Source organism: Octodon degus, unplaced genomic scaffold (genome assembly GCF_000260255.1).
Source record: "Octodon degus isolate 3935 unplaced genomic scaffold, OctDeg1.0 scaffold00185, whole genome shotgun sequence".
Classification (NCBI taxonomy): domain Eukaryota; kingdom Metazoa; phylum Chordata; class Mammalia; order Rodentia; family Octodontidae; genus Octodon; species Octodon degus.
In genome coordinates this window covers 1,170,849-1,186,619 of record NW_004524761.1, presented here as the reverse complement: position 1 = coordinate 1,186,619, position 15,771 = coordinate 1,170,849, and the positions used below count along the sequence as shown (strand labels likewise).

The 15,771-nt window shown below is 37.6% G+C and overlaps 1 protein-coding gene across 1 annotated transcript in view; it reads right to left on the bottom strand.

Annotated features, from left to right (window-relative positions):
- The window catches only part of Yipf5 (Yip1 domain family member 5), a gene marked incomplete at its 3' end in the record, with an annotated part of 12,195 nt that extends 6,327 nt beyond the window's left edge, over positions 1-5,868 (bottom strand). The window contains exons 1-2 of the mRNA XM_004643872.2: positions 5,803-5,868; positions 5,195-5,314 (exon numbers count right to left, since the gene is read on the bottom strand). Coding sequence (XP_004643929.1) covers positions 5,195-5,304 — 110 coding nt within the window. The remainder of the gene's footprint in view (positions 1-5,194; positions 5,315-5,802) is intronic.
- Between the last annotated feature and the right edge of the window lie 9,903 nt (positions 5,869-15,771).

The following is a 15,771-nucleotide window of genomic DNA, read 5'->3' as shown; positions in this document are numbered from 1 at the left end:
AAAAAATAAAATAAAAATAAAAATCTTGAGCATGAGAAAATAAAGATGTAAATGTTCAGGTATACAAATCTTTTTGGAGAGTTAATTATGATTCTTGAAAATTATCAAACTGGTTCAACCCATGTATTAAAAAATAACATTCATTTCTCTAACTATGCAATATACAATTAACAGCTCCATTATTTTAATTGCAAAAGACTGAAAAATTGGCTACCAGTAAATATATTGTGATATAAGCATGAGATTGCTATGTACCTATTAAAAAGAATGATGAAGTTTTAAGTGTACTAATGAAAATGACAATCAAAAAATATTCAGTGAGTAAAAAAGCAATGTTTAAAATAGTGTAATTATACACAGCCATAGTGATTGCGTTTTTAGAAAATAAACACAGACACCTACTTGTCTGTATATGACAAAGACTAAATTCTACGTTGAAATAATTTGTCTATGATGGTACCAGAATTAAAAATGAGGCAATTCTTAACAGGTGTTATAAAAATCATTTCAGAATTCTATCTTATAAACACTGTTATAATACTCTGCCCTGTATAGGTATTTTTTTTCACTGTTTGTTGTATGACAATATGTTGATTTCTACCTAGGTATACACTCACCAACATGTGGGCTAACAGGGCTATATTGTTGAACTAAAGTAAGAATTTACATTGTGTGAATTAACACAATGTTACTGTGCTAACTTATCAGGTACACCAGTCTATCAAACCACAAGGTAAGCTCCACATGCCAGTGTCTGCAATGTTTTTAAGTAGACTGTATCTTTTTCTTGGAATGGTAAGAAAAAAATCTATAGCAACATAAAACCAAAATGAATAGTACAGGGCCTGGGGATATTGCTCAGTGGCCTAACCAGCTGCCTGGCAAGCACAAGGACCTGAATTCGATCTCAGGTATGCCCCCACCAAAAGAATTGGTCTTAGGAGCTCTTTAAATTCTTAAGATGTATTTAAACCTCACTCATTTTTATGAGGGTTATTATATATCAATATTTACTATGTAAGAAATTAGATGTTTAATTTTTTAAGTATTAATTCATTTAAAGTAATACATCTTAACATACTTTTACGAAAACTACTTACAAAAACAGAAAACCTGCACTGTATTACATTTTAAAAATCTCATTAGAGATTGGCTTAATGAAAGATATTCTTGTATCTGTTTCTGCATTCAATCTGTTGTGACATAATGTTTTAGTTGGAGTTCTTGAAGAAAATCTAATATTGTATACATGTAGTTGAAAACCAGTATTACAATAAGATTTTAGATAATCATGAATTTTTGATGACACATTAAAACTCAAAACAAGTAGCAACACAGAATCTGAAACAGCACTGATGAGCTTTTCTATGCCCTGCTGCAGTCTGTCTTACACTTTAAGTGGATCTTTTACTCATGTATGATTACATATCAACATGAACTGGTCATCAAGAAAACAGGGTTAGGTATGAATATCTTCCAAACATTGATTTATTTAATTCTACACTAAAAATATCATATTTGTTAACATAACCACTGATATTATCAGAAAAATGGTTATCAGAAAGCTGCTAATTTCAAACTGATGAATTCAACTTTTCCAAAATCTTTATTCTTGCCTAAAAGTCTGACCACCAAGCAACACACGTTATCAGTTGTTTTTCTTTAAGTGATACTCTCTTACTAATTTTTGAGAAAAGATATGCCAAAAACTCAAGTGTGAATGACTAGCTTGTCTATCAGCTGTATTTCAAATAAAAAATGATCTGCACTAAAAAGTAGGTGGCTCAACTTGCAACTCAAATTGCACATGTACTTTTCTTAGAGATATCATAATCTTGCTATGGAACAGTAATATTTTATGACCGTTTCCAATTTTGGCAAACAGAATATTAAAGAAGTATGTTTACTGAAGGGTCAAGATTTAATAAAGTGACAATTCTTAATGTTCCATTATGAGAATCCTTAAATGAAAACATACTTGTCTATGTTTCAACAGTGTGATAATTTATTACTACCTTGATTCACAGTCATATATTAGCAGCTTTATCAAACACTGGTTTCTGTAATGTCAGTGTAAATGTTAACATGTCTAAATGGTATATAATGTTACTACTGTTATGAAAGTAATTTCTGATCATAAAAGCTCCCTGAAAATTCTCAAGGATCCTACACTTTCCATTCCATATGGAGACCTACTGAATTAGATCCATAAATTTCAAGTAAGAAAGAGAAATACTTCAATCATCTCAAAGGTAGGTAGCATCATAACAATGTACTAGCACAAACATAGACATATACACTCATGGAAAAGAACAGAAAACAACCTCAAGCACCAACAGCCATCTATGTTTTTACAAAAAGAACTAAAAACACATATTGGAGGAGACAGCTTCTTTAACAAATAATCTTAAGAAAATTGGAAGGGGCCGGGGAGATGGCTGAGTGGAATAAGTGCCTCCCTGGCAAGCGTAAGGGCCTGAGTTCAATCCCCAGTTCCACCAAAAAAAAAAAAAAAAAAGAAAATTAGATAGCCTCTTGTAAAAGACTGAAAATAGATGCCTATCTCTCAATCTATACAGAACCAGAACAAAATAGATCAAAGACATTGATATAAAAACAGAAACTGCTGAGAAACAACAAAAGGGAAACACTCAAAGCCATAGGAATACATAAAGACTTCCTGTATAGACTCCCACAGCAAAGGAAGTAATACCAAGAATCAACAAATGTGACTATATCAAACTAAAAAGTTGCTTAGCAAAAGAAAAACAAAATGGCCAAAAACTACGTGAAAAAATGTTCAATATCCTCAGTCACTAGGGAAGTGTAAATGAAAATAATTTTGGGATTCCATCTTACCCTAGTCAGAATGGCTATCATCAAGAACATAAAAGGCAATCTATGCTGGTGAGAATACAGAAAAAGGAACCCTCCTACATTGATGGAAATACAAACTAGTATAACCAGTATGTACATCAGTATGGAGATTCTAAACATCGTCTATCTACCCATATGGTGTTAATGGTTAATTATCTACAATATGATTTCTTTGCTGATACTGAAACAATTTTCACTGGTACATGATCTGGTTGAAATGGAATTTTGAGGATCATTAGTAACAGCTTCTACGTGAATAACTGCAATTGAGTAAGAGAAGAAATCACACCTTTACGTGATACAAATATGAACAGGATGAAAAAACTCACAAACCAACCTGGAAGACTGCAATCTAAATAAAATATTTCTGTTGAGTCTAAAAATAAAGGTCATTTGACTAAATATAGGTCAGCATACAGAGAAACTCTCCGAAGGCTTTGCTGCTATAAGCAATGATTTACTAGGTGGATTCTGGCCAATGATATATTTGTCCTTTTATTCAAAGAAGTCACCAAAAATACCTATTTAAATAATGAAATCGGGGGCTGAGGAGATGGCTCAGTGGAATAAGCACTTCCCTGGCAAGTGCAAGGGCCTGAGTTCAATCCCTGGTTCTGCCAAAAAAAAAAAAAAAAAAAAGAAAAATTTCCACTTTAATTTTTCCAATTCTGCATAATTAACAGAAGTACTCACTGGTATGTATAGTAAATAAGAATTTATAAGAAAGAAAAAAGTAATTCATATGCAGCTGTCAAACCTATGGCATGTGTGGCCCAGCTGGCTGTTATGCTGAAAGCCTAAAAAGGTCTGCTACCATTGATACAGAGAGTACTTGTACATGCTCACTCCCACTGCTCCAACAAATTAAATTTCTTAAATTAAGCAGATTCAGAGAGACCATGGATTATATAAAGGCTAATAGCCTGTCTAAGGTGGACCATACAGAGGAGCTGAATTTGATTCTGGTTTTTAAAAAATCTTTGGCACTTTTCTTTAGATACATTAATTCAAATACAGGGTAGTATTGCATGTTCCTCACAGACTGACTAGATACACAACCCTGCACTGCTCTCATCCTGAGATAGTCTTCACGGGGTTTTAAACTCAGAATCCTGAGATCAGGAACAGCTAACTTACGAGCTATCTTAAGCTACATGGACATCTATTTGGGTGTTTTAAGTGAGTATATGCATATATTTATAGAAAATAGTTCCAAGTTTTGTAAGATTATTAAGGTCCAGAACTATCTAAATATCTAATATAGGAATACTTCCTCATCTAATAAATTTATTTTTACTTTTTAATAGCTCAAGATCTAAATGAGTTTTAGATCTTCTTAAACTTGGCCCTGGTAACTTCTGTGACACTGATCATAATGCTTTGTAAAAATTAAAATAAGACAGGCATGGGGGCACATGCCTATAATCCCAGCACTCAGGAGGCTGGGGCAGAAGGATTATTTCCTGTGAGACCAGTATGGGTCCAAAGTGAGCTCAAGGCCAGCCTGAACTGTATAGTGAGATCCTGTCTTAAAAAGAAAAATAAGGGCCGGCAAGATAGCTCAGCTGACTAAAGTGCCTGTTTAGGCAGAGCACAGTGGCCAGGTAGTGCTGTTCCCCTCCCCCCACCAGTATGCTGAGATGGCAAATGAGACTGGGTGTGGTGGTACAGGCCTATAATCCCAGTGTTTGGGAGGCTGAAAACAGAAGAATCACTAGGAGTCCGATCTATGTAGTGAGACCCTGTAGAACCCATACTAAACACATTTAAAAAAAAAAAAAAAGAAAAGAAGTACTGTATGAAAACCGCTGATTTGCATTTTTAAATCATTAAGCACTTTCAATCAAAAGTCAGAACGATTTAAATACCAAACAAACCGTCAAAATTTTGACAAATTTTAAGTACTTGTACAAACTACCCTAAATAATTACCTAAAGCTCCCATCCTCATCTGAAATTCCATGGAAGAACTGTTACTACAGCTGGCACATCAGGTTTTCAGAAGATACCAAATTCTAAACAGGGTAATGCCTTCAAATCTCAATCAGTGTCACAGACCTCGCCAGACCAAAAAAGACTGTGACAAAATGATACTCCTAAAAAGCAACATATTCACATTTAGTTTAAAGCAGAATCAGACACTGCAAACACAGGCTTTCGGGGCTGGGGATATAGTTCAGCAGCACAGCTCCTGCCTGGCAAGCGCAAGGTCCCGAGTTCAATTCTCTGTACCAAAAAAATAAATCAATAAACAATCAAACAAATACATGCTTTCACTGTAATGTAAACTACATAAATTGCCAAATCTGAAAAGTTACTTGCTATAGGGTCCTCCACTTCCTCCATAATCATAGGATTGTTGAGACTGGTCATCGATGCTGTAACTTGTCTGGTAGAAATCCGTGTTTAAGTTATCAAAACCTGACATTGCAAAAGACCTGGAATAGAAGAGAAACGACAGCGGTTATGCGCAAGGTCCTACTTAATTTACTCCTGGCACTCTGATTAAGGAAATATTCTCAGCAGACGGTAAACATTTCCTGTCTAGTCGTAGGCAGTAGCACTCAAAAAAGGCTTAAGGAAATTTCTAGTGTCTACTCAGAAGGCCAAGAAGATAGACACTTCGACCTCAAAGAGCTGAGACGCTCGGGCGGGGGCGAGGTCGTGGGAACAGTGGCCCGACAGCGATCTCAAATATCAGTAACAAAGACGATGCCTCATCTGGCAGCAGAGCTTCACGGGGGCAGCACGAACGTCGTCTAGTAAAATAAAGCTCACAGCCTGCCAGGAAAGCGCAGAATCCCAGACGGCCGCGCAAGAGGCGCAGGGGCCGCGTCTGGGCGAAAGGACCAGGGCGCCGCGCCGAAAGAGGGCTGCACGCTGCGCCGCACGGCTATGAAAGTATGCGACGGGCTGGGACACTCACCCGAGGCGGCGGACCAGCGGCGGCCCCAAGTCACCCGCAAATTCGACTCCGAAACGTACACCAGCCGGTCGCTACGTGTCACAGGGCCAAAGAACTGCTTCCGGGGCACGCGGGCTCGCGCAGACGCGCAGGCAGGTTTCGCGCGCTCCGGTTGGACGATGGGCGGAGCTAAGCGGCGGGAACAAGATACAGCACATGCGCAGTATCAACCAACTGGCCCGTACTGGGCCAATGGGAAGCGGGGAAGTGCTTGCGGCGCTCTAGGCAGCGCTGGAGGCCGGAAGACCCAGGCCCCGCGATTGCTGTGGTAGTTGAGTGCGGCAAATTCTACTTTGTTGGCGGTGGACCAGGAGGGCGGAGAAATGCCTAAGTTAAACCGACAGAACCCCTCTGCCGTCCTCAAACTAGCGCCGCTGGCTCTGAGTGTGATTTAGACGTAGTACTAAAGAGTTTGTATGTATTATTTAATCTTGACTGCCCAAGTTAAGTTTGTGCTCTTACTATACTTTGTTTGTTTGTACCGGGAGTCGAACTCGGGACATCCCGCTTGCCCTGCACGTGCTGTGCCTCTTATCTGTATCCTGGGCCTCTTATCTGCTTTTTATAAGTGAAACTTAGGTGTTCGCTTATTCTGTGCTAGCTGCTGGGGTTACCTGGTAAACACAAGCCAGTCCTGAAGGAGAGGGAGACTCAATACACATACAAATACGTGTAGAGTTAGTATTAGTTGTCTTAATGCCTCATAATTCTTTCAGGGAGGTAATATTTATCTAGGAAGACGAGCCTAAACACCCACTCAGAGAGGAAGGTGTTGCTAAAGAGTTGACTTAAGAAGGGGAAGGGTAAAGACAAAAGTAGGGTTTCTCCTCCTGGCGTCCAGGGGATTCTTTTCCCCCAGGATGTTTCCCAGCATCCGTGATCTGCAGGCGTTAGTTTTCAATTAGTAACGTTCCTCGCAAGTAGTACCAAAAATTTGTACTAGACATTGCTAGATGCTTTTTAGGGAATGACTGTAGCTCCGTTTGGGAGCCACTTGACTAAATGAAGCCAAGGTGATTGGAACAGCCTAGAAGGGAACAGCAGAGAAATTGGGGCCTGAACGATAGAACCAGTAAGTAAGGAAACTTGTGTAACTGCGGTGTTAATTTTAAAAGAAATGGGAAAACATTTAAATTTATGAACTGATAGGTGACAACTAGATGGTGGTGTCCTTTTAAAAAAGACTGCTTTTGGCTGCTGTGTTAAATCCCTTTCGCAAGGGGGTGGAATCCTGAATGCTGTAACTTCAAACACCCCACAATTAACCTATAAGCAGAACTGCCTTTGGGATAAGAACACTGAAATTTACGTGGGGAGCACTTTCATTATACCCTTTGTTCAGAACTGTATTCTTCACGAAATAACTCAGACTGTTGTTCTGTGGCCAGTTTCAAAGGAATGATAAAATGTACAGGTTAAAACTTTGCTTCAACACCACAGTCAAAAAGCAAAACAAAAACATTCCCTTCCAAACAAAATGTGAACAGCTCGTGGCAAACCGAAACTCTCAGCAGTATATGTGAGAGACACTTTGAGGTCTCTATCAGCGCACTTCTGAAATTCCTCATCTTTAACTATATATCACTTTTTACCAATCACTTTAGCATTTGTTTATGTAGCCATCCTGTAAAACTTTAGGTAAATAACCAGATATTCTGTTTTGCTAGGGATTATCCTATCCCATTTTACTGGGATGTCTGTTTTTCCTCAACATAACAATTAATATTGTTCCCTTTTCGTTTGTAGGAATATACCAGTTTGTCTTGATAATTTATCTGGTTATACTCTTTAATTACATTATCCATGAAATTGTTCTAGTTCTCAACAACATGCAATAATGTACCAATTTTTGTCCACTGTATGATTTTATGCTTTAAAACATCTAGTCTCCATTTTTTTGTCTGTTGCTTTTATTTCTTCCTATCTAAAGGACATGAAACTCAAACTTGAATGAAATACAGGAATATGAAGGGTAAATAAATATTGGCTGCTTAGGAATGAATTGTTGGGTATGTTATTCAGGTTTTGTTTCTGCAAAAGTAGTTATCATACTTAAGTTTCTTCTCTTCAAATTCCTTTCCTAGTTGAGAAACAAAGCAAGAAAATTAATTTACCTGATTTAACCCACCATGTTTTTTTGAAACACAAATCAAAGTATGCTATAGAGATCCCTGGGATGGGCCAGGGAGATGGCTCAGTAGATCCTGAGTTCAATTCCTGATACTGAAAAAAAAAAAAAAAAAAAGAAATCCCTGGGAGATTTTGAGAATGTCTGTTAATTTAATGGCTTAAAATGTTGGCCTTCCTTTTTGGAAAATGTTTTTGATGTCGTTTCCCTTGTATGCAATAGGCTCCAGAATGTTATAGCAAGGATATTAGAGATCATGGTTCATATGCTGAGGTCTACGGAAGTCACTGAGTTGTTTGTTTGTTTATTTATTTTTAGAAAACCTCAACAGGCCAACAGATTATTGGAACATGAGTTGGGGCCTGTAACAGCTGATTTCTGCTGTTCTGAGACTTAATTGTCAATCACCAAACTTGTAATGGAAAAGAAAAGGACATTTTAATCATGAATAATTTATTTGAACTAGCCTAACAGTCATGCTAGTATACACATTAACACTTTTATAGACATTACATACACATCCAGAGTAACTCTATTTTCTGAAATGGCCTGGTGGCACATGCTTATAATCCCAGTGCTGGGGAGGCTGAGACAGCAGGATTACTAGAAGTCTAAGCTGCGCAGTGAGACCCTTTACCAAATAAAGTAACTCCATTTTCCTAAGAATGTATGAAATTGTGTGTAGATATTCTGAAACATCTTTCCTCTCTGTTTTATAGGTACCATGTCATGGGGGACTGCCAACAAAGTTTCTTTGAAAATAGCCATTTTCCTTACCATCAGTGATACCTGCAACTACTAATTGAGGTGAAGGTTTGGCAGCTGTGTCCCTATCATGTCAAGTAATAAGATGAATGAAATTTGGTATTAGTAAAAACCAATATAATTGTTCAATGTCCATTTTCATTATTCTTCCACATTAATTATGTAACTCCACATCCCAAGTATGATAGCTCTGTTCCCCCCTGAAATTATCTTGTATCTCTTAAGAAAAGTTTAATTAAACAGCTGGCCAAATAGCTCAGTGTATTACAGCGCCTGTAAGCAGACACAGGGGCCAGGGGTTCGACAGTTGTGACTGGGCATGGTGGCACATGCCTGTAATCCCAGCTCTTGAGAGGCTATAGACAGGCAGATCACTGCAAGTCCAATGTAGTAGTGAGACCCTAAACACCCTGTATTGTCTACCGTGTGAGAGTAAAGGTTCTCAAAGTAGCTATTGACAATCTTCTGAATTTCTACTGGGTCTGTAGTAATTACCCTTTTCATTCCTTATTGCTTGGATTTGAACTTTTTCTTTCCTCTTTTTGATGAGGTTAGCTAGGGGCTTATCAGTTTTATTTAATCTTTCAAAGAACCAGCTTTTTTTTTTTTTTCAGGGATTGTATTATTTTATTAAACTTTTTAAAATTTTTTTTTGACATCATACAGAATTTTACTTAACAAAGTAATATGAATTTCACAGTATTTGTTGTAATACATGGTATTGTCTTACAACCAGCTATTCATATTACCAGATATTGGAAGAAGAAAAAACTGGAGCAATGTATAAAAAATTAAGAAAAGAAAAAGTACAAACAATTGAAAAAAAGGAGATGAAGCTAATTAGAGCATTGACTGCTTCTTTCTATTTCCATTTTTTTTTTCAACCAGCTTTTTGATTTGTTAATTCTTTGAACTGTTTTCTTCATCTCAATTGAATTAATTTCTGCTCTAATCTTTATGCTTTCTTCCCATCTTTGGATTCTGGGTTTGGTTTGCTTTTCCTTTTCTAGATGTTGGAGGTGCATCATTAGGGTGTTTATTTGTTCCCATTCTGTTTTCCTAATGTATGAGTTCACAGCTATGAATTTCCCTCTGAGAACTGCTTTCATCGCATCTCATAAGTTCTGATAAGTTGTGCTCAAATTTTCATTGAATTGTAGATATTGTTGAATTTCTTGTTTAATTTCATCTGTGACCCATTGGTTGCTGAGTAGGATGTCATTTAATTTCCATGTATTTATGGGGTTTCCTGGTTTCTTTTGTCATTCATTTCCAGTTTCGTTGCACTGTGGTCAGACAATATGCATCGGATAATTTCTGTTTTCTTGCATATACTTAAGCATGACCTATGGACCAGTATGTGGTCTATTTTAGAAAATGACCCATGTGCAGCTGAAAAAAAATGTATATTCAGCTGTTGCTGGGTAGGACACTCTGTATATGTCCACTAAGTCCATTTGTTCCAAGCTCTGATTCAGTTCTGCTACTACTTTGCTAATTTTTTGTCTGCTTGACCTGTCTTTTTGGGATAAGGGCATGTTAAGATCTCCTGTTAAGATAATGGTATTGGATATTAGACTTTTCATATCCATTAAGATTTGTCTTATATAGTTGGGTGCTCCCGTGTTTGGTGTGTATACACTTATGAGTGTTTCTGTTGCAGGCAGCCAAGTTAGACAGAAATATTATAGGCAGTCAGACAGGGTCAGGCCCTCAAGGCGACAAGATGGAAGACAAGGTGACTTTGCAACTTGGAAGAGACAGACACTTCCATATGGGCCACACCTCAAGACCAAGACAAAAAGAGGAAGCACAGCTACATACTTCCCTAAGGATGGGCATTAGGGATTGATACCCTAAATAGTATCAATCAACTTGAAAAAGCCCAAATGAGTCACTAGCCCAACCCCCGACAGGAAGAGACCCTGTTCCTTATTCCTGCCTGCTTGCTACATGACTCGTTTTCCCATTTGATACTGGATTTAATCAATTTCACCTGAGCAGTGGTGCTTGTAATCTCATTGGTTGACCATAGTTTTGTCCCACCTCATGCCCAGCTAAGCAAGTTCCCATGTCTTCTCCACCACCTTAGACCCACCTCACCACATAGTTTTCCTCTATAAAAGTCCCTGCAAGAGACAACTTCCTGGGGGGAAACTACCTGCTCGGGTCCCCCCCACCTCCTGTCCCTCTCTCGGGACAGGAGCTTTCTTTCTCTCAATAAATACATTCTGCTCATAACCTCTGTTTGTTCCTAAAATTCATTGTTCGGTTTTAGAGAACACGAACTTGTGCAGGTCAGGTCCAGAGATTGTTTTTCTCTGTCATTTGGAGGTTCCCTGTATTGTTTGGAGGTCACCCATCCAGGACCAGTTTTTCTCCCTGTATCATTTCCTCTTCCTCTTGAATTTTTACCCTAACCAGTATGTAGTGGCTTTCTTTATTTTGTTTGATCATTCTTGTTTTGAAGTTGAGACTGTCTGAGAATAGGATTGCTACCCCTGCTTTTTTCTGAGGTGCTGGGGCATGTAATATTGTTTTCCATCCTTTGATTATTATCCTGTGAATTTCTTTTTGAATTAAGTGTGTTTCTTGTATACAGCATATTATTGGATTGTATTTCCAAATCCATTGTGCCAGTCTCTTTCAATTCTGAACCCTGTAGACCCTAAAATATATTTCCCTAAAATATAAAAAAAAGAAAAGAGAAGTTTAATTGAGTTGACTATGTTAAGAAATAGTCTTCAGATTTTGCTTTTGATATTATAATTATTTTAATTGGACAATACCTTGTTTGAGGAAAATAGATTTGCCTGCAATAATTTAGTAAGAGGCAAAAGATTTATACGATCTGAAGAGAAACCAGAGTATATGCCTGCAATAATTTAGGATGCTTTTAGAGAGAAGTTGTTTTCAAGAGGCAAAAAAATTTAACCCCAATTTAATAATTATTTTGGGTGTTGTGACTTTAATATTGCAAGTACTGCTTTAAAATCACCTGGTTTCTATCCTCAGGGCTACAAATAAATAGCCTTTTGAGAATACTCCTCTCTCATTGCAAGGACAAAATACCTGACACCCAAAATGAAGGAAAGAAAGGCTTATTTAGTTAACAGTGGAGGTTTCAGTCCATACTGGGCTGGCTCCAAGGCTGAATGGCACATAGCAGAGGGCAGCAACCACAGCAAAGAGCCAAAGGGAGGAGCAGCACCTTTGGCAGCTAGCAACTCCCCTCCTCATATTGTATGCAGATTACCTGCCCCAGGATGGGTGTAGCATTCACCCTCATAATTCCAGCATTAGATCATGAATTAATCACAAACTGGAGAAGTTCATCCCAATGACTGCATGAAACTTTGAGGAATCAACCAGACATAACCATAAAAACATGTAAAGCAGATGTGTAAGTAGTTTAGTTGTAGAGATTGTAAGTATTCAATTAAACACATTTGAAATGTTACATGAATGGACATTGTTGTTTAGAATAAGAATTTCAGTGACAGCAGTAGAAGATTTCTAAAACAGAATTGGAGAACATCTGGTCTTTAGGGATGGCAAAGCCACTGGTGCCTCAGGTCAAAGTGAAGCATTTGGACAATGTCATAACCAATGCCTATTTGTATTTACTGTGCTAGGCACATTGCAGCTTTTAACTCAATTACTCTGATAGCCCAGTGAGATGGGTTCTGTATAACTCCAGTGTAACATATGAGGAAACTGAACAGTGCAGATAATTTGTCTAACATTAAGATAGGAAATAGTAGACTAGTCGTAGACTAGAGATTTCAACTAAAACAGTCTGGCCACTGAGTCCTTGTGATAAGCCACCAAACTGTTTATTGTGTTACAAAATGTGTGACAAAGGCAGTAATTATGATGAATATGCTATTTGACAGTGGTGTCAGGGGATCAAACCACGGTCCCTGTGCTTGCCTATGCAGACACTTTAATCCACTTCGCTATCTTGCCAGCCCAATATCTTCATTTTGATCAGTAAGCTCCGGTTTTAACATGTTTAAGTAATTTGGCTAAAGTCAAATAAATACGTATGTATCATGAATGTGTTTCTTAATAAGGCTTGCACTAGAGTCCATCTCAGACCTCTGTTCTACATAAAAATCTGTTTTCCATAAAAAATGTTTCAGAAATAAAAGGATGTGTGAATAAAGTTAAACAGTGTTGATACTTGAGCCACAGGAACTAGGATACTGGCATATCCATGCTTTCATTGTAACTTGTGCAGAAAACTTGACAAGAAGTACATTTCACTGCTGTTGAGCAAAAGGAAGAAGGAAACTATGTGGTAGTTTATAAACAATAATTGTAATCATCCAGTACTGGTTTGCTAGGGCAGATATAATGAAATATTATACACTGGGTGGTCTAGGCAACAGAAATTTACTCAAAGTGTTGGCAACGCTGTTTTTTTCTAAGAGCTCTGAGGAAGAATTTGCTTCTGCTTCTCTCTTGGATCCTAGTAGTTCACTGTCAGTTTTTGACATAATTTGGCTTGCAAATGTATCACGTCAGTGTCTGTCTTCATCATCCCATATTCTCCCTGAGCTTGCTGCATGGCCATGTCTAGATTTCCCTTCTATAAAGACACTGTTCATGTTGGATGGAGGCCCGTTTGAACTTCACTGCCCCTGAAAAACCATTTCCAAACAAGGTCACATTCTGATGTACTGAAGATAAGGGCTTTCACACATCACTTTTGGAATACATTGTTGAACTCAATGCATACCCTTAAGTTTTCACTTCATTCCTTTAACTAAACATAGGTCAACAGGAAAATGAACAGTAATCTGGTACTATTTCATTTTGAGTACATATCCACATCAATCTCAGTTTCTCTCTCTCTCTCTCTCTCTCTCTCTCTCTCTCTCTCTCTCTCTCTCCCTCCCAGTCTTTGAGACAGGTACTCACTATGTAGCTTAGGCTGTCTTTGTAATCATTTGTAGCCCAGGCTGGCCTCAAACTTGAGATGATCCTCCTGCCTCTGCCTCTTAAGTGCTGTGATTAGAGGTGGGCACCACCATGCCTGGGTCCATTTCTTGTCTTTACTGCAATTTGTGATAAACCTCTGGAATAAAACCCATAGGAAGGGGTCCTTTTGTTTCATTCTTTTGAAAACAATGCACATTCGGCCCAAAGTAAATTCTCTGCTTAGATTTTTCAACTTAGTCCTGTGCTTGCAGAAGGGCAAATGCTAGATAGAGTAAGATTTTCATTATTTCTAAAACTGAGAAGCCATAAATTAAAAATGAATAAAACCTTGCTAAAAGAAAATGTTAATGACTAAGAGTACTGATACTTAAAAGTGGAAAAAACATGTTTTTATATTTTGTATTTGATTTTTTTAAGTGTAAGTTGAAACTTAAAATACCATTTTTTATTTTTCAATTTTTTTCTTTGGAGATAAAAGTTACCATAACCTAATGATGATGCTTTTTATATACATAGAATTATTGCTTATAATACCGATCAAATTATTTTCCTTAAAGATTAATTTGTTTTAAAACAATCAGAGATTCATGAAATCAAATTTAGGACTTTTTTGTGTATTTAGTATAGGTCTACAAGGTCTTACTACGCAGATGGGAATTGTAGTGATCCTCCTATTTTCAGCCTGCCAAGCTGGGACTACAGGCACGCCTCATCATGTCCATTCTCAATCTCCATCTCAGCGCACCCTGGGGGGTGGGGCGGCTGACACTGTCACAGAGACCAAACCAGTCTCTGCGAAACTTAGGACTTTTAAAAAATTCTGCACATATGCATCTGGAAGTCAAAGACAAATATATTTTTGCCTTTTTATTTTACTTCAAGCAGCCAAGATGCTTTGTTACTCTGCCCCTAAAGTCCTAATTTTATACATTTTTATAAAAATTATAAATATCCTGCTGTCTGAGATAATGAATTCTTCCCTTTGGAAGGGAGTATAAACATTTCTTGACCCTTGCTAAGGTTTTATTTTGGAAAGATTAACTCTATTTAAAAGATTATTTTAGATTTATAAATATTATTTATTTACTAATTCTGTCTAAGCATTCTTTCTCTTCATTCCAAAGTTGAGTTTTGTACTAAATGTAACATTTCCCTTTCCCACTCCTTAGAAATTAAATATCTATTTCATGTTAAAGTTTTGACCAGGCCTTGGGATTTAATCTGAATTCACTGAGACAGCTGTGAAGTTAAAAAAAATAGACTGATATTCACAGAAAAGATGGCAAATGACTTAGAAAATGACCAAAACACTCTTCATTGGACTGGCATCATACAATGAGAGTATTAGTTAAAGAGAATTAAGGTTGACAGGAGAGAGTTTTTGCCACACCCTCCAATGTTACCGATGAGTGTCTGAGGCCAAGAAAGTAAAGGGCATATCATAAGCCTACAGTTTCAAGTGCTGCCTTACTGACATTTCCGATAGAGTCCCCAAAGCCTAGCCATTAGTCTGTTCTTGCTAGAGATACTCTAGCAGAAGAAAAAGGTCTCAGTCAGTCTTGTTCCTCTGTCAGATCAGCTGCTTTCTGCCTGGTCTTCAACCTCAGTAGTTTCATCTCCCTATATGAGCTTGTGAAATTATACAAAAAAAACTAAGCCTATCCACTGATAGAAACCAGGCCTCACCTCATGCTCTAGGTATTAAGACCACATCCCACACTAGTTTATTCCCTAGTGCAGTCCATCATGTGGCCTTATTTAGTATAACATGTCCTCTTCCCTAGGTCAGTGGTAGCAAATTTATGGTACATGTATTACTTGTTTTTCTTTTAAGAAAGAAAATGTGAATGTATGAGTTGTTTTCCTAACCTAAAACCTCAGTATTCAGATTTAATTGCTTTGTTGACACTTTATGATGAATTAATGGGATTTTGGTTGCTGTTTAGACACTCGTCTCTGACAGGTTTCTCATTATTGCCCTAGACTGTGAGTATATGGGATTAATGAACTGCCATCATTGCTACTTTTCCAATGTCGGGTATATCAAATGTTCTGTCAACTGGTACTATTTAGAGAGGAGGACCCTTGTT